Source organism: Alligator sinensis, unplaced genomic scaffold (genome assembly GCF_000455745.1).
Source record: "Alligator sinensis unplaced genomic scaffold, ASM45574v1 scaffold151_1, whole genome shotgun sequence".
Lineage (NCBI taxonomy): Eukaryota > Metazoa > Chordata > Crocodylia > Alligatoridae > Alligator > Alligator sinensis.
Window position 1 is genome coordinate 835,167 of NW_005842534.1, and position 25,056 is coordinate 860,222.

Sequence of the window (25,056 nt, forward strand, 5' to 3'; positions counted from 1 at the left end):
TAATATATATTTAAAATATAGACAGAAATTAAGAAACTAGACTTCCACGATTTTATGAACTCTATTAATAGTCCAGGGGGTGTGGTACTTAGTTAGAATCAACTCATTATAAATGCATAAATTCAACACCTACATCTTCCTTTTTTTCTTTCTCCTTTCCTGTCTATTTAATAAAAGGTTATGTAAAAAAATAAATTATGGAAATACATAGGATGATTTTAATTTATGTACCAGTGATTGACAGGGATTCCAATCCATCTCCCACTGTAGCCATTGTGAAATTTTGCTATTAGTTTTCAGTAAAGCAAAGTCAGTTGTAAGGTTCCTTATGTTTGCTTTCCCTGCAGCATCTTTTTGTTTTGGTGTTTCAGTAAAAAAAAACCTATTTGTATATCAGATGACTACCTGTAACCTAGATATTTAACTTAAGCATTGGCAAAAGATAAAGCTGGTGTGTATTGCTTAGAAAATAAGTGTATGTAGTGGAATAGTATGATTTGTCCTCTAATAACTGGGAATTTTTTTAATGTATTAATGAATAGAGCTTTAAAAAAATTGAAGGAAAAATAAGTTCTAGGTCACATAGTATTAGAGAAGTAGGGCTGGAATGAACCTCAGTGTAAAATGATGATGATGTTGTTCTCACCAAAACAAATCCTTAGGGCTGAAACTGAGGTAGAAATCATCTCTAAAACAGGAAAAGGCTGCAGAGAGGAGAAATCATGATTGACATTCTTAGTAAGATCTATAACATCATATTGCAGACTAGAGCAGTGAGCAAAATCCAAGGCAATATCTATTCTGAATAAAGGAAACTTGAGAGAATGTAGTAATTGTACAACTATAAACTAGATCAGTTACTCAAGCAAGATATTGCTACCAATCTTGAGTCGGTTGAAATCATGGAGCAAAAATATACTTGCAGAAGAGCAGGTTTCAGAAAAAGACCTGAGCAGATTGATACTTTGAGAATACCTGTATGAAAAATATATTGAACACCAAATTGAGCTGCATCCAAACTTAAATTCAAATAAGCTTTTCATCATTTTTGGCATGACCCCATGGTTAATTAGGACAAAGTATAATATCAGTCCAGGGATTATTAATACCATCAAGTCAGTCTATAACAAGACTATTAGTTCTGCCTTAATATGAAGCACCTTAAGGAAAAACCTTAAGTTTAGTGTTGATGTCAGGGGTGGCCTTACCTTGAGCAACAAGCTGGCTTAGCTGATCTCATGCAGTTCATTCCAGCCTTACTTTGATATGTTTCCTATGATCCTGTGAAAGTCCCCTTGATGCTACTAAGAAGAAGAAGAAGAAGATTATTTGATTTGGCTGCAACGGAACAGTTATAGTTAGGCTAAAACAGTGCTTCAAGAAAAAATAAATGAAAAGAGAAAAAGATGCCAACCAAGGAAAATCCTTGTACTGAGCGGACAGGAAAAGACCAAAATAAATTTCTTCACTTGGTCAATGATCATCAGTGATAGAAAGGGGTCTTATCTGTGCTGTTACGTTGGTGTCCTACGACCTTGGACATTATGGAAAGCTGACTGAGGCCCCCTCTACCCATAAACCTAAAGGCACAATGGGAACTAATGCATGACTCACAAAATCATGCCTTCAGCCATGCCACATGCATTGCAGGAGACACAGTTGTGGGATCGTGCAATAGATCCCATCACATTTAACACTGCAGGGGAAATTTTCCACCTACTCCAGCAGTGCAGGAAAACCCTTAGGGTTGGAGGATTGCTGCAGGGTGATAGATTGATTTGATTTTTCTCCCCACATCCCCACTACCCAGTGTGGGAAACACCTGGGCCCAGAGGATCACCTCAGTGCTCCAGCCCCAGGGGTTTCCCATGCCCCAGAGCCTTAGGGATCATGGCAACCATATTTGTCGGGTCTCAGGCATGCAGGCAACCTCTGGACCCTAGGGAGCACAGCTCCTGTAATCCCTAAGCACCATCAACTAATAGGGCTCCCAGCCACAGGGGAGACAGTGCTACATGTACAAATTAAAGCTCAGTAGCAACCAGCTGTAAAGTTAGTACACATTTTAGAGGTCTAACTTTATAGTTGGTTGGAACTTTTTATTGTGTGATTACTTTGCATTTGTAGCTAGTCTCCAAATAACCTGTAATATGTAGATGGAGCCTGACAGACTGATGAAAACAAAGCAAGTTTTGTTTTGTATCTAATATGCAGAATGTTCTGTCCAGTATGAAATGTTGCTTATTGGTTATGGACATTTTGCCTTTTATTGAACAACTGCTTTGAAACCAGAATTGGAACAGTTCATTTTGAAATGTCAGAAGGAAATGTTTAGACTTTGTTTTAAAAAAAATTGGGTGAAACTATTCAAATTTGACAAAAATAAACAAATTGCTTCAATTAAATGGGCTCTTTCAGGGGAAAAAAAAAAAAAAAACACCTCCAAAGTTTTGCCCTAAAAATACCAAATCCAAAATTAAGTGAAAACTCACTCCAAGAGATGCTATATGAATAGAGGAAAAGGCAGTCTTTACCTAGCAGCCATCTCCACTATAAAATCCAATGGTGAGAGACTGGCCATCCAGTGCCCACTTCCCTCCCCCTTAAGCCAAAAGACCAAAATCTTTGTGAGATGGTTCAGTAAGGAAAATCCAGCTAGCTCAGTAAGTAGGGCTGCTGATTTTTAGGTGTAGTCCCAAATTTTCGTTGTTATATTTACATATTTTACCAAGTCTGATTGGTTTTCTGTAGTGAATTCACATTTAATTGTGCAGTATTTAAGCACACATTTAATTAACCCACAGGAATCTCTACATGTTACAGTAGAATACAGATCAAACACTTCCTAATTCACATATGCAGATGTGATGTATAGGCTCATGTGTTGTGAAAGTAACTAATTTCTGAAGAAACAGAGTCCTCTCTAAGGCAAATAGTCTGTTACTCCCTAGTACAAATACTGTGTTTTCTCACATACATCTTTTCTCTAAAACTAACTGCTGGAGCTTCCTGGATGAAACCAAAAGTAAAATAGGCAACCATTCTGCCTTTCAAAAACCAGCTGTATATTATAGTCCGGGGTGCGTTATATGCAAGAAAATAGGGCTGTTTGTTTAAGATTTAGTATGTACTAATCTATCATAATACCAGAATATTGTTTTGTTGAAAACAGTTACCCATTTGAAATATCTCAGATAAACCAAATTTTGATAATCTTCAACAGCTAAAATACAATTTCGCTTTTAACTACATAGAAGATTGTTGTAGGAGCAAATTAGCATTTATTTCTACATACTAGGTTAAGGATATTGTATAATAGTGAAAAATAAATAGAAACATGACTACTTCAGATAAGAACTGGAGGCATGTGGCGTATCAGTTTTATAACTATACTTAATCTGACTAAATATAATAGTGCAACTAAAATGGAAGACTCAGCACAGCCACTGTATTCTTTATCTTATTCGTATGTATTTTGAACCCATTGCTACTTTGGTGGGCTAGGGACAGAAGTTAAACTGGTTTGTGTGCAAGTGATCAGGAACTGGTTTCAACCTGTAACAGAACAGAAGTTCAGTGCACTTAAGCTGCTTTCAAAATGGTGCAAACTAGTTTAAGGTAAACCTAAATGGGTATAGTATCAGACTTAACTGATTTAGGTCAAACCAGTTTATGGAACTTCTGTCCGAGATTCCCTCCCAATTCAAGTTAACTCACAGTCCTCCAGCATCCCAGGATGCTGTGCAGCCCCGGAATCTGCTCTCTGCTTCAGTGGAGCAAGGCTGGCCCCACCCCCAACTGTCAGCAGGGGCTTTTTCATTCCCCGACAGCCAGGAGTCAGGCTGATTTCCCCACCCCCTTCCTGCCCCCCATCAGCTGGAGGGATCAGCCTGGCTCCTGACTCCAGCAAGGGGAGTAAAGCCCCCACTGCAGCCAGCCCCCTCCCCCCCCACCAAGGCACAGCCCAGCTGGGGGTCTGGAGCTGGGCAGGGGGGCGGGCTACCCCCTCCCACTCCAGCCAGGGACGGGGCATGGCTAGAGGACCTGGCTTTGGGTGAGCGGGAGAAGAGGAGGAAACAACCTGCTAAGGATTCCCCCTTCCTGACACACCAGGGAGACCCTGGCTGGTGGTCCAGTGTGGGGGTTCCCCCCCCATGCCTGTCCTCAGCCTGCCTGGGGGTGGGGCTGGGGGCTTGCCCAGCTCCTGGGTGTGGGGGAAGAGGGAGAAAATCCCCACTGGGGGCTTCCCCCTCCCATATTCCCCCCCTATACTAGAGAGTTCCTGGTTTAGGTGTTCAGTGGGAGGTGCTTCCCACTGCCTGTTTCTCAGCCAGCCAGAGGCTGAGGAAAGTGCATGGCAGCCTCCCAGGCTCTCTGCAGTGGCCAGCAGGCTGGAAGCCCCCCGGCTACTGGTATGGACCACTGCAAGGGTCTGGCTGCCTTTCCAGTTTGAAAAGTGAACATCAGTTCACTTGCTTATTGGTTCAATCTAAGCAGTTTAGAGAAATCTGCAAAGATTGAATCAATCCATCCTCAGGCTTTTTGACTATCTGTACTTAGCCATGGAAATCAGGTGGCTTCTTAAATTATCTACATCCTCCAAATCAACTTTCTTTTACTTTGAGACTTCTTTTTTTAAATCAGTTAATTTTCCAATTCATAATCTAGATAGTAATTTTCCTGTTCCTTCACCACTCTGTTGAATATGTAGTTATAAATCTTCAGCTAAACTGCACAGGGATTTAGTTGTGCGACTCTCATTAATGCTAATGAGCTGTGTGGCTAAACCTTTTGTGCACTTGTCAGAAACATACCCCTCAGTGACAGTTTTTTGCTCAAACTCTGTTTAACTTCTAATAAATCTTTCCCATTAAAAGATAACCTATTTACCAATCATCTGTCTGATATATTAGCTCTGAGCTCTGTGTTTGCTGATCCTTCCCTTTGCCCTTGGGAGTTATCTGCTGCTTTTAGTGAACTCGTCCTATTTAAAATGCTTTCTACTTCATATAAGTGGGTCGCTAATCATTAGCATAGGACCCAAGTGCCAAAGTTACTAGTTTGAAAAGTCACAACACATTCCATGTACTAACATCCTTATTTCATAATGAAGGTCTCTGTGCACATCCTTTTGTAATTCTTTTTGGCTTGCTTTAGTTTTATATATCAGATTTCAATTACTCTTTTTGTCTCTAGCCTATTGTTTCTGTTGCTCCCAATTTGATCCTTAAAGTACATCTTCACATTTTAACTTATTTTAAATAATAAAAGGCGCAATATGCTTAATGTTCTCATGCTTCCTTCTGATTCAGTGACTTGTTTAGCACAATAAGTACAGCAGTGCTTTGGGAAATACACTTGAAGTATACTTGTAACTGATATTAAGATTTTTTTTTTTAACTAAAGTGCAGAATATAACGTCTAGTAATGCCTGTGCTTTTCTTTAAACAGCAAAATGAAGGCTAACACAATTCCTAATTCTTGTACTTTTTAAAAAATGTATTCAAATACTAGACAAAGACCCAAATATGTTTATACTGGAAGAAAAATGAATATATATTTATCCTTGTATAAGCATTAATTAAAATAAAATGAAGTATTTTTATTCCTTTACAAAACAATTTGGAATGTATAACTCTTGTTTAGTATTGCTTATCTCATTAAAACATGTTTTCTAGTATTTCATTATTTTTTTGGTAGTTTGAAAGATTTCAGATAGCCTTGTAGCTGTTTCCTGACAATACAAGTAAAATTTCAATAGTTTAAGTCCTCCGTGTTAAACTAAAATTCTTTTCCTGCAGCACATATTGCTGTATTAGGAGAGATCAGCCACTTAATAGTGCTGTACTGAGGCATGTATTGACTTCAAAACCATTTGTTTTGATTCAGAATGATATGATGTACTTAAATTCAAACTCATGGTCCTAGAAAAGCAGATTTAGTGCTATCATATCTTATGGCAGCACTGTCCAGCTTTTAAACAGCTAGGGGCCACATGCTCTATGGGCTGCACCAGTGGAAACCACACACTACACAGGCCACACCAGCATCCCATTAGGCAGAAGCAAGAATTAGAAGTGATAGGGGTAATGGACGCTGAGTGGGAACTTGGGGAGTTGCAAATTAACCTCCCTTGGACAGCATGCAGTCCACTGGCTCCCAGTTGGACAGCTGTATCTTAGGGCATGCCCATGCCCTCCCTAAACATTGCTGTGAAGCATGCCCCACCTACTTTCCTCCATGCAGCACACACTAAATCACAGAAACAAGGCAGCATAACCACCTTAGAGCAGCTGTGAACCTTCCAGTAAGTGTCCCTGAGAACAACACTACCCAATCAGAGGTGCTCTTAGCTGTCCACACAGCCTAATTTTGGGGATTTAGTACATGCTGAGGGAAAAAGAGCACGTGGGGCATACATCTTGTACAGTCCTGGGCATGGCACTAAGGCAATATAGATCAGTCCTAAATATCACTTAATCAGAAATCTTCAAAATAATAGCCTTAAGAAGTCTCAGACTTCAGTGAAGAAAACATAATATGTAATTAGGTGTGTTTGATAGATTCCAGGAGATATGATTAATGTCTTCTGTTTAATCAGTATTGATTTCCAGTGTCTTGCTTGTTGCCAAAATATGAACCTGATCCAAAGCCCATTGATTCCAAGCGAAAAATATATTTTTGCCCATAATGAGTTTTGGATTCAGATCTATGTTGTGGTGAAGTCGAGAAGCCTTTTTATTTACTTTAATGGGGGACTGATTGAGGATTACTTTTACAGTTTACATTCAACACAAATGCACTTGTCCTGCATGTGCATCTCATATTGGCTGGCCAAAGATAAGTCTTATGCAATTCTCAAGGCATGGAAAGTCACCTTTGCGCTTGCCTTCGTCCTAACTCAGCGGGGCATTTGGGGTAACTGATTTTAGGCTCACAGTTGCTATTGGTTATGACAGCTCATAATGGCCTTAGGTAAGGAAGGTGGAGCTCATGAAGGGTTGAGCCATGCTCCCTTCAAATTAGAGACCCCACTCCAGGAAGCATCCTCACATGACAAAATGATATGGCTGTAAGCTCTGGCTCATGTTCCTCATTGCGAAGGTACTATCAGATTTGCATAAATTGTTTGGGGGGTGGGGAGGGGAATAAGGTGTCCCTCCAACGTTTTCTTCAGTTATGCTGAAAATAGGCACTTCAGGCTCATGGAAATGCAGATCAAAAATACATTTTTCGCTTTATTCAGGGTGCCATTTATCCTTGTTTGATTTACATTCACTGACTTCCTTTAACCAGTAGGTGTTAAACTGGGGTATAAATTATAGAATAGGATGTGTGGTTTTTGTGCACAAGGAGGAACGCATTGTTATAATTTTCTTTGGAAAAAATGTTGATACATGTTGTTATAAATGTTTCAAATTGCAGACTATTGTAGCATACCGTATGACCATATGTGATATGGACTGGTTTAAATGAACTACAAACCGAATTTCAGTTTCAGATCAAAAGCCTTTAGACACTTGACTGGTACTAAGTCAAGACAGTTGCCTTAAATTTAACTGGTACACATTACTTATCGATAGATGGAACCATAACATTTTTTTTTAAAAAAGGTCTTGAACAAAATGCAGACTTATATAAACAGACTCAATTTTTAATGACCTCAGTAAGCTTTGGTCCTCCTCATCCCAACCTTGATGTTAGCCAACTGATTTTAAGTAATATTCAATGTATGCTTCTTATTTTATTGTATTTCTTTTACATAGAAGTACAGTGAAACTAAATGTCATGTCCTCTTTGAACCAACCTATTTTTCTTGATTCATTTCCATTTCTTACCTGTTGGTTGTTTTGCACAAAAAACTTTTTAATATAACAAAGTTGCTTATCAAAATTGTCCAGTAGTGCAGGTTACCATTCAGATCAGAATCTTCTACTATTTTTATAGGAACTTGAACAGCTACTAATGATTGAGACCAAAAATTATAGGAAGACTATACAATTCTACCAGAAGCTTTTGCAGAAAGAGAGGAGAAACAAAGGTAAGATTATGTCTAGCATGCCTGTAAATGGATCAGATGGCTCTACACAGTTTTGTGAGATGATCAAAATTGTGTTTATGTGCCAAATTTATTTTATGTCTTTAGATTCAGAAATTAAAACAAAATTGCTCAAACTGAAGGGAGAACTACAGGAAATGAAATCAAAGGTTCAGTTTCTTGAAACAGTGAAGAAATACCTACAGGTAAGTCAGATTTGATTTCACGTTATTTTGCTTTGATTGTTACAAAAGCGATTATAATAGTATGACTGGATATCCAAATCAGTGTATGAAATTTAAGAGTTTTTGCAACTGCCAGAACTTCATGTAGAATTTATAGGAATAATAGAAATTAAAGTAATCTTCAATGAGTATTGTTAAAAATAAATGGCATTAAACATGATTGTGCTTTTATTTTGAATTGAGTTTATTTTCTTATGGTTTTTGTCATTTTCTGTAGTTTCATTTGTATTGTTTTGACTTGTCTTCATGTGCAGATTATGTGTGCAGAGCAATGGGGAATGGAATCATGTGACCTTACTACAGTAATTAATATCAGGAGAACTGAAATGATGGATGTGACCCCTTTGAATGAGGAGTCCTTGCTTATTTTCTACAATATGCAGAAAAACCAATATAATAATCAAAACCAATCAAGAATTCTACAAGCTGGGACACCTCTTGGGTTAATGGCATATCTATACTCCAGGTAGAGTGCAGTCTACAAGTCCCTAATTTGCCAGAAAGAAAATATAGTGCAGACTTTCTACAATAAGTTGACTTGTATTATGTACCCTTTTACCTGTTAGAATTTTATTATTGCTATGTATCCCTTGTTGCAGTCCTCCATATACAGATTGCAAATGACAGTTCAATTAGAAATAGGCCATGCAATTTGGAATTGGACAAGCCTGAAGATGCATGCTAAAATAAAATTACTACTTCAAAAAAGCCCACCCTGTATTTTATATCTAGCATGCAGTTTACTTGCCCAGCTCTGTCTGATCATTTCCAAAGGGTAACAGCTTTCTATTTGTAACAGCATACTGGTGTAATCACATACTATGTGATCTGCATTTTTTAAGAGTCTCTGTTGCTGGAGGAGGTTTGAATAGAGAACTAGACAGGGGTTTTTTTTGGGGGGGGAAGGAGGGTTTAAAGAGGATGAACCTAAACCCTGGGTCTAGCTGAAATATGTTCACTACAGGTTTGTGATTGGGATAAAGTAGCATTTAAACCTTGTTTGAGGACAAGGTTCTAAGTTATTCCAGCATCAACAACCCTGAAGTGCTGTGGAAACTCAGTAATCTCTACTTTGTGCTCCAAGTTGGGAGGGTTGAGAAAAATTGCTCTAGATCTGTCGCACAAGGACTTCCCCAGCATTAAAGACATCCCCAAGTGCTGTATAAGTCAGCTTTCTAGCTCCTTTGCACTGTCAGAGGGAGGAGCTAAAGTTCTGGGTTTTTTTACTTCTGGAAAACTAAATATGATGAAGACATTTCCCCTAAAAGATTCTTACAATACCAGGAAACAAAACTTGACTTTCACATTTTGTTAGAAGCTTTTGCCAAACAATGACAGCTTAGCCAGTGAATTTTGTCCTTGCTTGGTGGGTACAAGGTCTCCAGTGCCAGATGGATTTGACTAGGTGGGATGCATAGATAGATATGTTTCCTTTCTACCTCTCCAAAGCATTCATATATTAGTTTTTGTTACAAATTGGAACAAAAGAAACTTTTCAATTTCAGAATTTCTTGCTGATCTTGGGAATTCCACATTCCAGTTGTAAATTTTGTTGCTATGCTCTACTACAAGAAATACTATATTCTTGCTTAAGTTTTTTTCTTGTACTCCATAGAAATGCAATTTTAGAAGGTTATGTACAGCAATTCCTCTACACATTTCGTTATTTCTGCACACAAGAAGAATTTTTGCAGTTTCTTCTTGATAGAATCAGCAGCACTTTATCCAGGTACAGTAACTTTACATGAACTAAACTATCAGTGCCCTATAGCATTTTTCCTCCAATGTTAGCTTAACTATTTTGAAAAAGAAGCACCTAATTAAGTTCAATTAAGTGGCTTTTTTATAACTATGAATGGAACACACTGAAATAGAGTAAGTGCTGTACTTGACAGTAGACGGTCTTTATGCTCTACTCTGAACTATTGAGTTCCCGGAGCATTTTACTTCAATGAGTAGTTCACATTGGGCCATCTGTATAAATGAAAGTTAGTCACCTTGGAGCTCTAGAACAATAGGGAGAGGTAAAGATGTTTTATACATAACAGTCAACACCAAATAAAATCTGTGCTTCTCTTGTAACATTCGTTGGAGCAAAATGGAAAGTTCATTGCAGTGACTGTCCTTCTCTTATTTCCAGTGCAAACCTGGATCCGTCCTCTCCACTTACCAAAATATATAACCGCAGTTGCTACATCCTGCAGGCATGGATTGCAGACTGTTACAGGATAGACTTTGCAACAAATACTAATCTTCTGTGTAAATTAAAAGATTTTATTACTTCCAAGGTAATTCATTATTTTGATAAAATGGTTAAATAAAAAATTCATGCCTAAAAGATATGTTTATGTATGTGACTGTGATAGATCAGACTTCATTTTTCTTACAAAAATAGATGATGAATATAGATATTCTGTACTTTCTGTATATTCTATATATTTTCCTATTAAAAACCTGTTTTCCCCTTAGATTACCCCATTAAATAGCTATGGTGAATGCTTGTTGTCTTTGCTTGAAGATGCGACTGGCAAGAAACATGGAAATGCTTTCAGCTGCTACAACATGGACAAATGTAAAGGGGAGGAAGATGATGATAGAAAATCTTTACATTCATTGTGCAAAAAGCTCTCAGAAGATGTCTCCAGGAAGGCATGTGGTTTCTTTAACCTGTGTTCTAGCCGTCTCTCTTTTGTACAATTTTCTTGCAAAAATAAAGGAATATCTAATTTATCACTTTAAATCCCAATTCAGCTAAAAATGATATGTGGTTTGCTCCATCATAGAATAATACTTGTGTTTGCAAGTACTAACCTATGGCATAGTTAATTAGTTTACTTTGTCCTATAGCACTGCACATGTAGACACTGAGACTTTACTGCAGACCTAATTAGTTAGCTCCACAGTAAATGTCTCATGTAGACATGCCCAGTGACTGAAATTTAAGTAATTAAATGCTTTGCAGAATTTGTGAATTTAAGAAGATACTTAAATGCTCAGTAGCTATTGAGCTTGTTTTTAGCTTTCAATGGGCCTTTATATGGCAAAGCAGTAGTGATTTTCCATAAGTGTGCAAAAATGTGTGTGGGAGGGGTAGGAATTTGTTTTACTCCTGGTTCTTTTGTATGTTGTCTCATAACTGTTGGAGAAAAACAAATGGCAAGAATGCATATGTGAAAGAGAACTAAGTGTAGGTTTTAGGATGAAGGCAAGGTTGCAAAAATTTGGGAAGGAGAAAGTTGATTTTTGGCAGTGACATGGAAGGAAAGTTGAGAGGTGAAGATGGGGAGACAGTTTGAAAGTAGGGGAGATATACTAGGTATGAATATTCAAAATTGTAAGTGGGTCTGTTTCAATGAAGGCCCTTGGTGATGCTTACCCTGACACCATCCTGATTTCGTTCATTTTGACATGATAGTAAAAACATAATCCAGGAACTATCAGTATAGGAAATAAATAATGGTAATGCATTATTGAAAACGAATCAAGTGGCCTTTCCTCTCCCCTTCTGTGTATATTCTGAACAAAGAAGCAAGCCCTAGTAAGAACATTCCTTATGTTGAAATAGGGAGGATACAAAATTTCTAGAGGAAATGTAGATACTGCATCTTCTTTAAAGTGAAAAAAACCTCAGTTTTTATCTTATAAACTACTTAGAGACAGAGAGTCATCTAATCTACACAAACACTGTTCTTTAACAGTGTAACGCCAGTTACAAAAGCTTATGGGTCTGTGCAGAACATATTTTGTTCTATTGCGAAGAGACATATTGTATTTTCTCATGTTTAATAGGCTCACCACTGTAAAAGTATGACATTGCTTTTAAATTGTCACTTAAATTTGACAGAATTTTGGTTAACTCTTATTATAGTTATTTTCTTGGAATGGTATTTTTTGTTTGTTTTGTTATGCACCGTTAGTGCCTAAAATGAAGTTTTAAATTCAGACCACCTATTTTGAAGGGGGGAGAGGAGGGCAGAGGGAAATGGAAACCATGCCCTCTATACCAGAAAATATAGCTATATATACTCTGGCTGATGCAAAGGACTTTCTCTTACAGAGCTTTAACTGGAAACTCTCCAAAGGAAATGGGCCTGTTGTACGTCATCAGAGAGAGAGACCATACACTATATCATCTGCCTTACCAAAGCCATGCTATAACAGTTTTACAGAAGAATTCTCAAGTACCTATGCAAAAACTTATGACAGAGGACTGTATCTCTTAGCAGAATATAGTGCACAACAGCTTTGCTGTCAACTGACATTGTTGCAACAGGTAAAAAAGGCTGAATTCTTCTGAGTGAAAACAAATTAATATTAATCCTTAATGGGGAACTGCCTTCTCACACCGGACCCTCATATGTAGCTTACTGTGTGTACAGTGGTTCACAATATCCATAGATTAAAATTACCCAGTTTTCTCCCCCATTCACTTATCATTCCAAGTCTAGAGTCACTGATATCTGACCCTAATTTAGATCCACTTGTAGGTGATAGTTCCACTTGAAAATTTTGAGGAAGGAGGAAGAGAGAACAGAGGGGAAAAAGAAAAAATACTTAAAAAAAAAAAAAAAAAAAAAAAAACTCTAGAAGAAACTGCAAGAGCAACTGTATTTACTTGATTCTAAGATGAGGGATTTTTGGACTAAGAAGGTAAACTGGGTGAGGGGCAGGTAGCTGCTGTGACTCAGGCTTTAACCCCTACCCAGAGTTGGAGTCATAGCCGCAGCTGCTCCCTGTCTTCCCCATCCCGCCTGCCATCTCTGCATGCTGCCATGTTGCCCCTGAAGCCACTTTCCTCCATCTCCTTCTCCTGCCCCCCCCCCCCCCCCCCCAGCAACCCCACGCAGTCTGTGCTCCATGCCAGCATTCTCAGTGCACAGTGGGGCTGGGGCTGGGGCTATGCTTAGTGCTTTATGCTAGAATGGAGGAGGGGCCTGCTGGCTCAGAGCAAGGGTAAGGGGATTCAGGGCAGAGGCTGGAGGGAGCAGAGGCTTTGGAAGAGTGGGGGAAGTAAAGGCTGGGGGAGGGGCGGGGGGGCAGAAGTGGAGGGGGAAGACGGGGCCCAAGGCTGTAACTGGGGGCAGGCAGGATGCAGGCACAAGTAGGAGGTGAACTGCTTTACCTCTCCATACAACCTGCCTCTCAGCAGCAGTGGGAGGGATGAAGTAAAGATGTCTCTCCAGTAAGTAGTTTCTTTATGTGGAAAATTAGAACAAATTTTCCAAGTATAGAATCTAATTATTGGGAGGGTCGTCTTAAATTCAGGGTCATCTTAGATTTGAGTAAATACAGTAATAATCACTATGGTTGTTTATTTTAAATGTTTTGTCTGTTTAGGAAATGTTCCACAAATGTCATCCTGTGCATTTTCTGAATTCAAGAGCACTTGGTGTAAAAGACAAATGTGTCTCTGTACAGAAGTAAGTTTCTTTTCCTATTCCCCCTCTACACTGACCAGTTTTGGGGTTTAGATTAACTTTATAGAAATAGAAAAATTAAGTCTCTTTGGTACTTTTATAACTTCCCACCATGAATTTTCTGTCTACATTGAACTCCATCCTTAAGATGACTTGTAAAATGAGGACCAAAAAATCTACTTTGGGTTACATTTTCAAGGTGACAGTTTTGAAACCCAGAATAGGACAAGACAATATTTTACCTGAAACCTTTTTTTTTACTGTGAAGTTTTTCAAGTAACCTCCTTCATAATTTATTTTCCTGTGGATATAAAATATTTTAGTAGTTGCCTATTTTGTGATGGACAAAAATTATAAATATCTGAAAGGATATAGTAATTGTATTGAAATTCTTAAAGGAAAGTGATTTATAATTTTTCTATTACTTGCCCAGCTCCAATAGTCATCATTTTTGCCCACTTTCTAAAAGTTATCATTTTTGCCCATTCATAGTGTCTTCATGGAGATGAACAGTAGCACCGTAAACGTAGTCTTTTGTATGTAAATATGTATATAGTATGTTTGGTCTCATACTTGAAGTCTATATAAAGAAAACAAAAATAACTTCCCAACATACACATGGTTGTTAAAATGCTTTAATCAAGACTGTAGTTAACCCTTTTGTTAATACTAATATTTTAAATGGTTAATGTGCACACACACATTTCCTTTCTTTCCTTAAAAGCTTTGTACACAATGTCTATGTTTCCCATGTGTTTTTTCTTCACAGAGTTGTTTCCACTGAGTCAGTTTCACATAACATTTATAATCTCTTTCTGGCAAATTGCATTCAAGACAAGTACCTCTTACAGCTTCTAAGAAATTCAGACAATATCAGCACCTGGGTTGCTGCTGAAATTGTAACCTGTCATACTTCCAAGGTTTGTTATCTCCCTCATCAAATTAGGAAGTAGTCAGGCATTTGTTGTTGTTTACTTTTTTCTCTATGTAACAATACTAGATTTTACCTTAAATGATTTTGAAATGTGCCTGTGAGCTGGTAAAGTTGTTTGTACTGATCTTGATCTAATCTGCTGATGGGGTTGAACATTTAACAGAATATAAGAGGTCTATTTCCATGAAAAATGTGTCTGATTTCTTCTACTGATGGGAGTTTATATGTTGGTTGGTTGGTTTCACCATTGAAGGACTTCCTGACTAGTATCTTGAAAGGCAGGTTGGAGGAGTTTCATGCAGATGAAACTATATATGTGGTTACCATAAATTGAAACATGTTTCTATTGGTTAGAGATCTCCCTGGAGATTTACACTCCATGGGTGACAATCATTTAAGGCATTATTTTTCACTAATAACCAAATCCCTAGCTGTAATATGTGGAAGGTATTCCAGAAAATACCATTCACTACATTCTTACTCTGTGCTATCAGTTGATTGTTATGAAATGACCACCAGTGAAAAGTCTGCCCTTCTCAATCAATTATCTCTGAATGTTGAGTTAGGAAGTTATACATGCCCATTAATATGTGTATCTTCATAAAATAGCAATACCGGTGAGTAATTACCAGGGAGCCTGGTATTCTGTTTTAAAATCACAAACTCTCTGATTTAAAAAAACCCTAAAATTCTCTGATTTTTTAAAAAAAACCCCAAACCATGTTTTTCCATGATTAAAATGAGCCCCACCCCCACCCCCCCACCCCTCTCTCTCTGACAAAATCTGGGTTTTTTCATGGCAAATAGAAAACCCAGATCCCTGGTAATTACCTTATTTTATTTTCTATGTTGAAGCAGAATATTTATATATAGAAAACTCTACTATAACAACTTTGTCATGGAGTTTTGATATAAAACTTAAACTTAAGAGAAGAGTGATTTTGGTCTGTCACCAAACCTCCAAACTGGAAGTTTCTTATGACACTTGCTGTTGGATTGTTCCTATTTGTCTGTGGCACTTCTTAGGGATCTGTAAAACCTCACATGCATACATATACATACATTAATTGGCAAACAAAAAGTGGGTGATTTTTACTGCCAACTTTGCTTATCTAAACAGTAGTATTGTATTGTAATGATTAATTTCTATTGAGCTCTTTACTTGCTCCCAGCCGTACCTCCATTTACTTCTTTAGAATGGACACACAGGGTACATCCAAATGAGTGCACATGTGCCTCTTGCAGCATCTCAAACCCCTTTGAGATGTTGTAAGAGGCACGTGCAAGAACAAGAAAATGTTCCCCGTGCTGCAAATTTGCGGCATGGGGGCAAAATTAGACTCCTGGATATCCAGGGGTCAAAAAATACCCCTGGTGAAAAAAGCGGGGCAGGACACAGTGCTGGACAGTGTCCCAAGGCAACCCAGGAGTCAGTCCTTCAAGAGAGATACTCTGGTTTCTGGCCAGAGTGTCTCTATGGTGCTCCTGCTGCCCCAGTACACAGGGCATGAACCCTTACTGTGCTGGGGCAAGCAGAAGCACAGCAAGGATCAGGACCCGGGAGCTGTCACAGGTAAGTAGGAATGGGGGGGTATATGGGTGTGGGTGGCCATGGGGACTAGTAGGGGCAATATTGGGGGCATGGGGAGTGGCGGGGGGGGATGTACGGTCTGTGGGTGGGTTTGTGGAGGGGTTCAAGCAGGGGCCACCACATGCCTGCTCCCCGCAGTGCCGGCAGCATCAGGCAGCATTGCTGTGCCCCAGCTGCAGCCACAGCTAGCAGCAGCACAGTGCTACAAGACTGGGCTTTATACATGCTGAACAGAGCTGGCCCGGGTCTCGCAGTGCCACGTAGCAACCGACTTTGTACATGCTGAACAGAGCTGCTAGTGCACTGGGTGTGGGTGGGTTGGGTGTGCACGTGTGGGAGCTTCCCCCGCCTGCTCTTTTCCATGTAGCTGAGCCCAGCCCCTCTGTCTGCAGGGAGAGGGGAAGGGTGAGATCAGCACTGCCTGCCTGGCTCACAGCACTGTGAAGGGCAGGGAGTCTGCTGCTGCAGCCAGCAGGAAGAGTGGGGAGAGGGGACAGTGAGCAGTATTGGCATCACCAACTCTGAGTGTGTCTGCTGCTGATTCCTTTTACTTGTCTATAACTGCTTGCCTGGCAGGGCTTTGAGTAGTGAGCTCCTTCACTCCTCCCCTCCCCCTTCCATCCACACATGCTCCCCTGCCCAGCTCGAGCAGCAAAAGAGTGAGTAGCAGGCAGACCTCTGTTCTCCCCAGTGCTGCAGCTCCAGCAGGGAGGGAGGTGGAGCTGCAGCCAGGCAGGCAGCTGTAGACAGGAGAGGGAATCGGCAGCAGACATGGACTCAGAGAGCTGGTGATGCCAGCTCCACTCCCTGTCCCCCCTCCCCTCTCTTCTTGCTGTCGGTGGTAGCTGATTCCCTGCCCTTCATAGTGCTGCAAGCCAGGCAGGCAGCACTGATTTCACCCTTCTCCTCACCCTTGCGTTGCTTTCTGAGCCTCATGGAAAATGCACCCAGCACAACCCAGCCTGGGCCGTGCAGCTAACAAGAGCCATGCCTCCCGATCCGGTCCAAAGCCACGCTAGCAAGCCACACTAGGCCAGGTCCCACCATGCGCCTCCTCCCCCCGCACACTGCAGGTCTGGCAGCGCTGCTGTCGGAGGCAGGATCCAACTGGCATGCAGGGACAGCATGTTGCTCCAAGTCAGCTCCTTCCACCATGCAAGCAGTGCAGCCTGGTGGCGTGAGCAACCCCAGTGCCGGCAGGACCCAGCTTGGAGCAACACACTGTCCCCATGAGTGGTACTGGCCTTGAGGTGACAGCACAAGCAGCCCCTAGGTTGCAGAAGGGTGCGTGGTGCCATGGCAAGCCAGGTCAGTCCAGTAACAAGCGGCACAAGTGGTGCTGGCTCTGAGCAGCTTGGGGCTGCGCCGCACCAGTGCGGGGGCTGTCAGCAGCAGGCCCTGAGTGCCCCACTCCCACTGCTGCTGCAGGGGGTGAATTGTGGGCCCTGCATGGGAGGTGGGGTGGCTGTGGCCTTGCAGGGTGACTGAGACCCTGCGGGGGGCTTGGACCCTGCAGGGATGAGCTGGAGCCCTGGGGGGGGGGCAGCTGCACCCTGTGGGGGACAGGGGCTCACCCCTCCTGAGCAGCCCCCCACACCCACAGTCCCCTTCAATCCCCCCACACCTATCCACACACCGACCCACATCCCCCTGTGGCAGAATACCATCTCAGTCTCTCCCCAAACTCTGCTATCTAACAATTTGGTTACCATGGTCACTGTAGAGGGCAGATACCACTGGCCTCATTGGCTTCAGGTAACCCTGGGTTGTATCCTGAGCTGGATACATTTCTGAGGGAGGAGGGAAACCTGCTTCCTCTGCCTACATGACTGGCCCCACATACCTGGGTGGGGGCTTAAACTCCCTATTGTTCTAAGCAATGTCATCATGACTAGGTGGGGGCTAGAGACCCTGCCAGTCTACCTGGCAACCAGTAATGCATTTCAAATTGGTTGGCCAGCAGCCAACAGTTGCTGGCCTTCATTGGATCAGGTAAATGAGGTCATAAGTTCTATATAAGTTAAGAACTGCCCAGGAGGTGGGGCAGTAGCCATGATGAAAACTCTGAGAAGCTGTACCATCGGAAACTATCTCTCTCTCTCAAAACTCATGATCAATGAACTGTTTGCCTCTGGAGGAAATCTCCACCTGCCTCTGGAGGATACTTGTGAGTAAGCTACTTGAGATCTAACTAGATATATAGCTTGCGGTAACACAGATGCATAATCAAAGGCTACCGTGCCACTGTTTGCTCTAAGAGATTTCTCTGATATTGCTCTACCCTGTACCCTATTCCAAACCTACTCCTTGTAACCAATAAAGTTCTCCTTTGTACCTAGCATGTGAGACTTATTGGGAGAAGATCTAGATTATGCCTTGGGGTCCCCTTGGTTCCTAAGGGAGACCACTATTTGTGCTTCAGACTGAGGGAAGCACCCCAAGTTCTTACAGTGGGTCAAGTACCCTCAAGGACTACTAGGTCTGTGTTTCCCAGAGGGCGCAGGTCCAAGATCAGTCCAGACTCTGGGTGGTGGTGGTGTTACCCCCTGGCTTGTGGGTGTGTTCCAAGAAGCAGATTGGCTGGACTTGAGGTGCCCCCAGGTAGGCACTCAGAGCCTGGAAGGTGATCAGGCGCAGTGAGGTGGGTGGCTCAACACTGGAGCACCCCCTTCTGGCCCACCACATGCCCCACATCCCTCCATACCCACCCACACACCCAACCACATCTCCCCACACCCCTTCCCATCCCCCTCATGCAAACTCCACTTCCCCCCATCACACGCCCATTGTGTGAGAAGACAACCAAAAACACACATCAACACAGATATTTAGATTATATTTTATTATGATGATAAAGACAGTGGTAGGCTTCCAGATTGCTTTAACATTGTAAATATATCAATAAAACATTGCCTGACTGATCAATTTCCGCCTCCCCCCCCCACCCCTTCTATCTGTATCTATATTGGGATTGGTATAGGTATGTATAGGTATCTATATAGGTAGGTATATGTATCTATCTATATAAATAGATAAGTGCGTGTGTATGTGTGTATGTAGAGTGGTCTTTTGTTCTAATTGTGGAAGAACATGGATTTGGGGTTATTTTTAAAAAGTGGATTTGGGATGCGGCTGCAGCATTCCAGCTGGTACAAGGGGCAAGTGTCCCCAGATACTGTTTGGCCGGGCCCCAGAAGCTTCTGTCTGTCCATTCACTTACCGTAGGCTAAGGCTCACCCCGCTAACTAGTATCCCCTTTTCACAGGGGCTACCCCAGAAGCTCCTGAGGGCAAGTAGCCAGGGCAGGTTTTTATACTGCTGGGGCCAGCACAGGTGCTGGCCCCAGGCTCTAGCTCCCCCTGGCTGCAGATCTGGGAGGAGCCAGACAGGGTTATTTTGCCCCAAGTGGCACAACTTGCCCCACACCAAAGTGCATGTCCAGGCATGTGTGCTGAGGCAAAAAGCCCCGGCTCAAATTTGTGCTGCTTCTATTTGAGCTGCTGTAAGCGCATGTGCTTGTATGTGTGGACACGCCCACAAGTATTTTGAAATCAAAAGGTTTGCAATAGAATTACACTCTGGCCTTAGGTCGAGGGGCCAGATCTGCAAAGATATTTCAGCACCTAACTCCATTGATTTCAGTGGGATTTATGCACTTCTGTGTCTTCATGAATCTAAGCCTATTTCCTTAAATAGTGCCCAACTTAACTTTATTCCTTCAATTTGCATAATATGATAGCTCCCAAATTTACTGTGGCTCCACAGTGATAGTTTTTATCTTTGTTTTCCAGTTGCAGATGAATTTACTCTCAAAATTTCTCCTTATAGCAAAATCTTGCTATGAACAAAGAAATTTTGCTACTGCAATGCAAATCTTAGTAGGCTTGGAAAATCTAATGGTTCGACAGTTACCAGTAAGTGACAACTTTTGGACTTCTTTTTTAGCCTCGACCATTTTATTTAAACAAAATTGTGTTTCATTACAGATTTCAGTCTAAAAAGATACCAATTTCATTTTATATTTTTTTAAGGCTTGGAAAATTTTACCTTCAAAAATATCTGAAATAATGGAAGAACTCAAGGCTGTTGAGGTAAGCATAAGTCTCTCAAGAAATATTTGTGAAATTTCCTGGACTTTGGAGGAAGGTACAGAGGTCTGCCTGTGTAGGTCTGCATGAGACTGAAGCTGAAATATGGTTATACTTGATATGAAAAAATGTTTTGTGTTTATATTCCGAGAGAGCAAATCTTCTGTGCAAGAAAGCTGCCATTTTAGCTGACACTTCAAAACACAGCTTGAAATATAAGAACATTTATTGACTGGCAAGACCAAATTAAAACAAATTTAAAATTTTAGCTTTATACTATGCAAGATTTCAAAACATAGCCTTGAAACCAAGGCAGTGAAATGCAAAGATTTGGGTACTATGTTCAACATTTACAGGCATCTTTTATCCTAAAACAGGATATTCAGTCTAACTAGCAAATGAATCAGCACTTTACATCCATTGTTAGTACGACTGCATATTTTTGAGAGAGTTGGAGGCGATTATTAGCCATCACTTGCAACAGTTTCATACCCAGGAAACAGTTGCATACCCAGGAAATCTGGGAAAACCCAGTGTTAGGGGGTTTGCCCCAGCAGACCTTGATGACCGTCCCTGAAAAATGTGAGTTCGTCCCTGAAAAATGTGAGCTATGTTGTTGTAACTAGCTGGCTACTTAGACTTCTCACATAAGACTTCACACACTACCTCTTGAAACTGAATGTCACAAGTGAACTTTAACCTTCACCTTGTTGTTTGTCCTTTACGGGCGAAAACGACCACATCCAGTACAGGGAGGGGAGAAAACAAGTGGGAAAGAAACAGGGAAGGAGAAAAAGGAAAAAAGGGAAAAGGGAAGAGAACAAAGGGGGGTGGAGGCTAGGTCATGCGAGTACATAGGTGACATAAGTCTGATCTTTGCTTTGAACAATCTGCTTCAGCCTTCACCTTAGTATTTCATTAAAATATATTTTTAATAACTGAAAGCAAAACAAAGGCAAAAGTTTTCAGAGTGAATTAGGAGATTTAGACATGCCATTAATTCCAGCTGAAATTGAGACAATATTCTCTGATCAACTAATCAAATCCCTGATATCTCTGACAGTATTTTTTATCATGTAATATGAACTTTCACATATCCATTTATTTGACTTTAAGGTATATTCCATTCAAAATACCAACATTTTGGGTGTAAATATAAAAACATTTATTAAAAATTCCATTAGGAAAATGTTGTAAATTACGTAATTTTGTTCCTTACTGCACCTTACCTGAGCTGCCACTAGTTTGACCAAATGTCACTCCTCCTTTTAATTTTCTTTGCTATTTATGAAAAGCTACAGTAAAGCGACACAGATATCTTGCTAAATATCTAAACAGAATGCCCTTATAATAATACTCAGTATAAATGATCCCAGGTGTTCTTAAAAAGTGACAGCTTGTGTCTGATGGAAGGAGAGAGATTCAAAACACTCCCAACAATTCCATCAGCTCATGTTCTGGCGATGCATGTCCAGCAGCTTGAAACTGGAGGATTCATTATGGCAAATGGATCTCAGAAGTGGACTAAACTTAGGTAATTATTTTAATTATATTCATAATTCCTACCTTTTAAAAAATATGGTCTAGAGTTAGTAAGATTGCACTTTTGGCAGTTAAGATGATTTCAGTCACTTTGACGTTCAGCGAGAGAGAAATCCTGTAGAAAAGTTGCCTCGTATCTTTGAATTTCTTTTCAAGATTTTATTATCAGCAGTAAAACAATCTAATGTTTTTCTCCCTATTGTTCTTTCAAGAAATATTGCAAAAGTTGCGAGCCAGGTTCATGCATTTCAAGAAAATCCCTATACATTTACACCGGATCTCAAACTCCAGGCTTACCTCAGAAAAAGAATAGATCATTTCAGTGATGCAGACATTTCTACACTAGCAGCTGACAACTGTGCCAACTTTCATCAGATACCAGCTGACAAACATTCTCGAAAAATTCAGGACACATTGCGCAGAATGAAGGCAACATTTCAGTAGTTGTTTACATTTTATGGGCTTGTTTAACTCCAGACTACAAAACTGTGGATCAAATGGACTTCAACTGCTGGACCAATTCCCAAGCAAATACTCAAGAGAAATTAGGTTTAGTTTTAAAATATTAGCTTGATCTGAAATAGATATATATTTTTATGAGAGAATGATAAAATGCAAGATAATTAGATTATCCTGTATCTAGGTGGAGCCAGATCTAAGCAGCGTGGGGAAATAAGGCGACTATTTTATCCATGTATTTAGCAAGAAAACAATAGTTCACAGAAAAGAAGTATTGTGTAAATAAGCTAACATTGCAATTTTCAATACTGTCTTAGGCTTGGAGAATTCAGTCTACTTCATAAATCACTGAATATATTTTTATATAAGCACTGAACATTTGTATCCAGTCAAAGTAAGTGTAATCTTCAGGGACACAGATCCTGTGCCATCCTTACATATTTGTTGGGTTTTGCTTTTATTTTGGTTTTAATTTACAAATATAAAAGCTACTCTTGAACAGAGTCATGAGGCATCCCCTCATTCAGATGGAATAGATAAGGAGGCAAACACTACACCACGTGTGTGTTTTGCTTTTTAATGTTCTTGAGCCAACTTTCCCCGCACAAAACTGAAATCTGAATCAATACTTTACCACTGTGTTGCCCTGTTCCTGTCTTCACGGCCTTACGAAAAGCATAATTTTGAAGGCTAGCTTGCTTGCGTTGTCTCTAGCTGGTACAAGTATCATCCTGTACAATCTGTCTGTTTGAATGAGTGAAATTATGGCTTCTGCTTTGAGGTTACTTTTCTAGTTTGTAATGTTCAACAGCATTGTAATACAAAATAATATTATATCAATTTTGAAGTTGTATCCTGCCAAAATTTGGTGTTACAATATTTGTAGAGGAAACTGCGCTTACAAAACAATATGACTGGCTATGAACTGTGGTGCTATAGCTAGAAAAATATATCAAGCTACTATCAGTTTATGCAAGGCTTCTAAGATGTTAACCTTACTGACTAGTTACAGATAGAGTTTTGCTTTCAGAGAGGATGATTTTAGCATTAAGAAAATGGCTAAAAAATCATGAATTTCTCAGTACTTAAATTGGTAGGGTTAGGACTGTATTTGAGAAGGGAAAGAAATCCAGTTGAAAATTAAAGGTATGATTTGATTGCTTGGAAATGTAATTGGAGCTTAATAAAGAGCTTAATAAATCAGAACATACACACTTGTAATATTTTGCAAATTGTCCTATTAATTTCTAGTTCAACTTAAGACTGTTGTTGAATTTGTATTCGCTGAAAAAATGCATGTGCACATGTTAAATTGTGGTTTGTGTCCAGTATTTAAAAGGAAAACTGCCCCCTTGTTTTCATAAGTAATGGCAATATGTGATAAGTTTTTCTGTTCCTCTCTAACTCAGTAAAATACAAGGTACCTTAGTTCCTTCCATTAAGTACCTCAGTTACTTCTTCACACTATAATGTATTGACATAAAGCCAACTTGTTTTAATAAGTACGGAACTCAGTTCTCTGTGAAGAGGGAGTTTTTTGCATAAATCTTTTCCTTTGAGAGGAATTTGGGTGTAGTTTTGCTTATGGTCATTTTGCTACTAATAAATGCCATAATTTTTAGTATCCCGAATTAATTGCAACTAAAGAAGAAAAATCAGTTGCTGTTTTAATGTTATCCATCTAAAATCTGCAATGTATAAAAGATTAGTTTGAAGTATAAAGAAAGGTAATAATGTCAGATATACTACTATTGTCAGACAGGTCTTAAAAGTATCTGATGTATATTTACTTATTTTATTATCTTGAGTTCTTAATCTATTTTCTCAATCCTGAAGCTGCATCCTCCTTAGAACACGTCTTGCCAGAGCAAAACAAACAGGCCTTAAAGTAACATAAGTTGCACCAGTGTGAAAGACTACACAAAAAATTGGGGTCTTCACATAATTTAACCCATGTATTTTTTGCAGCCACCAGGCAATCAAATTACTGAAAAATCTTCTCATATTTAGTTAGCAGTTCAGTTATATTTTTGAAAGATGAAATGATCTTTGCATCTTTGTTAATTAGTCAATATTTCAGTTGAAACCTTTTATCTATATTTAAATTAACTACTGCTCTCCTGATTAAATATTCCGCATGTCCCGTAATAATGATTGATGCTATTCATGCATCTAAAATTATTTTCATGTATTGTTTCTGTGCATTAGACTTTTTGTATTGCTTGAAATTGTATAGAATGACTTGCAGTACTTTTATAAGTTGGAAAGGTATGTTCTTGCCAAACATATTTATCTTTAAGATTTTGTATTTAAATACAATGCCAAAATCAAAAATAAAATTTGTTGTTGATAATGGTAGATGATCGCTCTTTGGAAGGAAACAGGTCTGCTTTTGTCCTGGAGCATTACTGCATGTGCACTTCCAGTATGTTATGTGGCACATATTTCTAAATAAAGCTGTGTCTAGCCAGCCGTGTTGTTCTGTTGTATTGTTTATTTGTGACATAGAAGTACATAAGTGACTTGTAAGACTCATTGGGCAGAAATGTGCTCTGTTATTTGGATGCAGTCCCACTGAAGTGTAAACTCTTATTTGAATGGGTGTTTTTTCTGGTTGAAGTCTGAAAGTGGAATTTGATAGTGACCTGATTAACAAATAAGCTCTGAAATCTTTACTTGGGCAACAGTCCCATTGTATCCATTGAGAATGTTGCCCCAGATAAAGCCAGGCAACTCTTACAT

At 39.9% G+C, this 25,056-nt stretch overlaps 1 protein-coding gene across 1 annotated transcript in view; it reads left to right on the plus strand.

The window, feature by feature from the left end:
• The window catches only part of KNDC1 (kinase non-catalytic C-lobe domain containing 1), a 164,597-nt gene extending 139,819 nt beyond the window's left edge, over window positions 1–24,778 (plus strand). Inside the window, exons 19-31 of the mRNA XM_025213522.1 lie at window positions 7,948–8,041; window positions 8,147–8,244; window positions 8,538–8,749; window positions 9,899–10,012; window positions 10,424–10,571; window positions 10,753–10,932; window positions 12,341–12,556; window positions 13,621–13,703; window positions 14,470–14,620; window positions 20,017–20,139; window positions 20,257–20,316; window positions 21,690–21,847; window positions 22,068–24,778. Coding sequence (XP_025069307.1) covers window positions 7,948–8,041; window positions 8,147–8,244; window positions 8,538–8,749; window positions 9,899–10,012; window positions 10,424–10,571; window positions 10,753–10,932; window positions 12,341–12,556; window positions 13,621–13,703; window positions 14,470–14,620; window positions 20,017–20,139; window positions 20,257–20,316; window positions 21,690–21,847; window positions 22,068–22,299 — 1,869 coding nt within the window. The 3' untranslated portion in view covers window positions 22,300–24,778. The remainder of the gene's footprint in view (window positions 1–7,947; window positions 8,042–8,146; window positions 8,245–8,537; window positions 8,750–9,898; window positions 10,013–10,423; window positions 10,572–10,752; window positions 10,933–12,340; window positions 12,557–13,620; window positions 13,704–14,469; window positions 14,621–20,016; window positions 20,140–20,256; window positions 20,317–21,689; window positions 21,848–22,067) is intronic.
• Window positions 24,779–25,056: the final 278 nt, after the last annotated feature.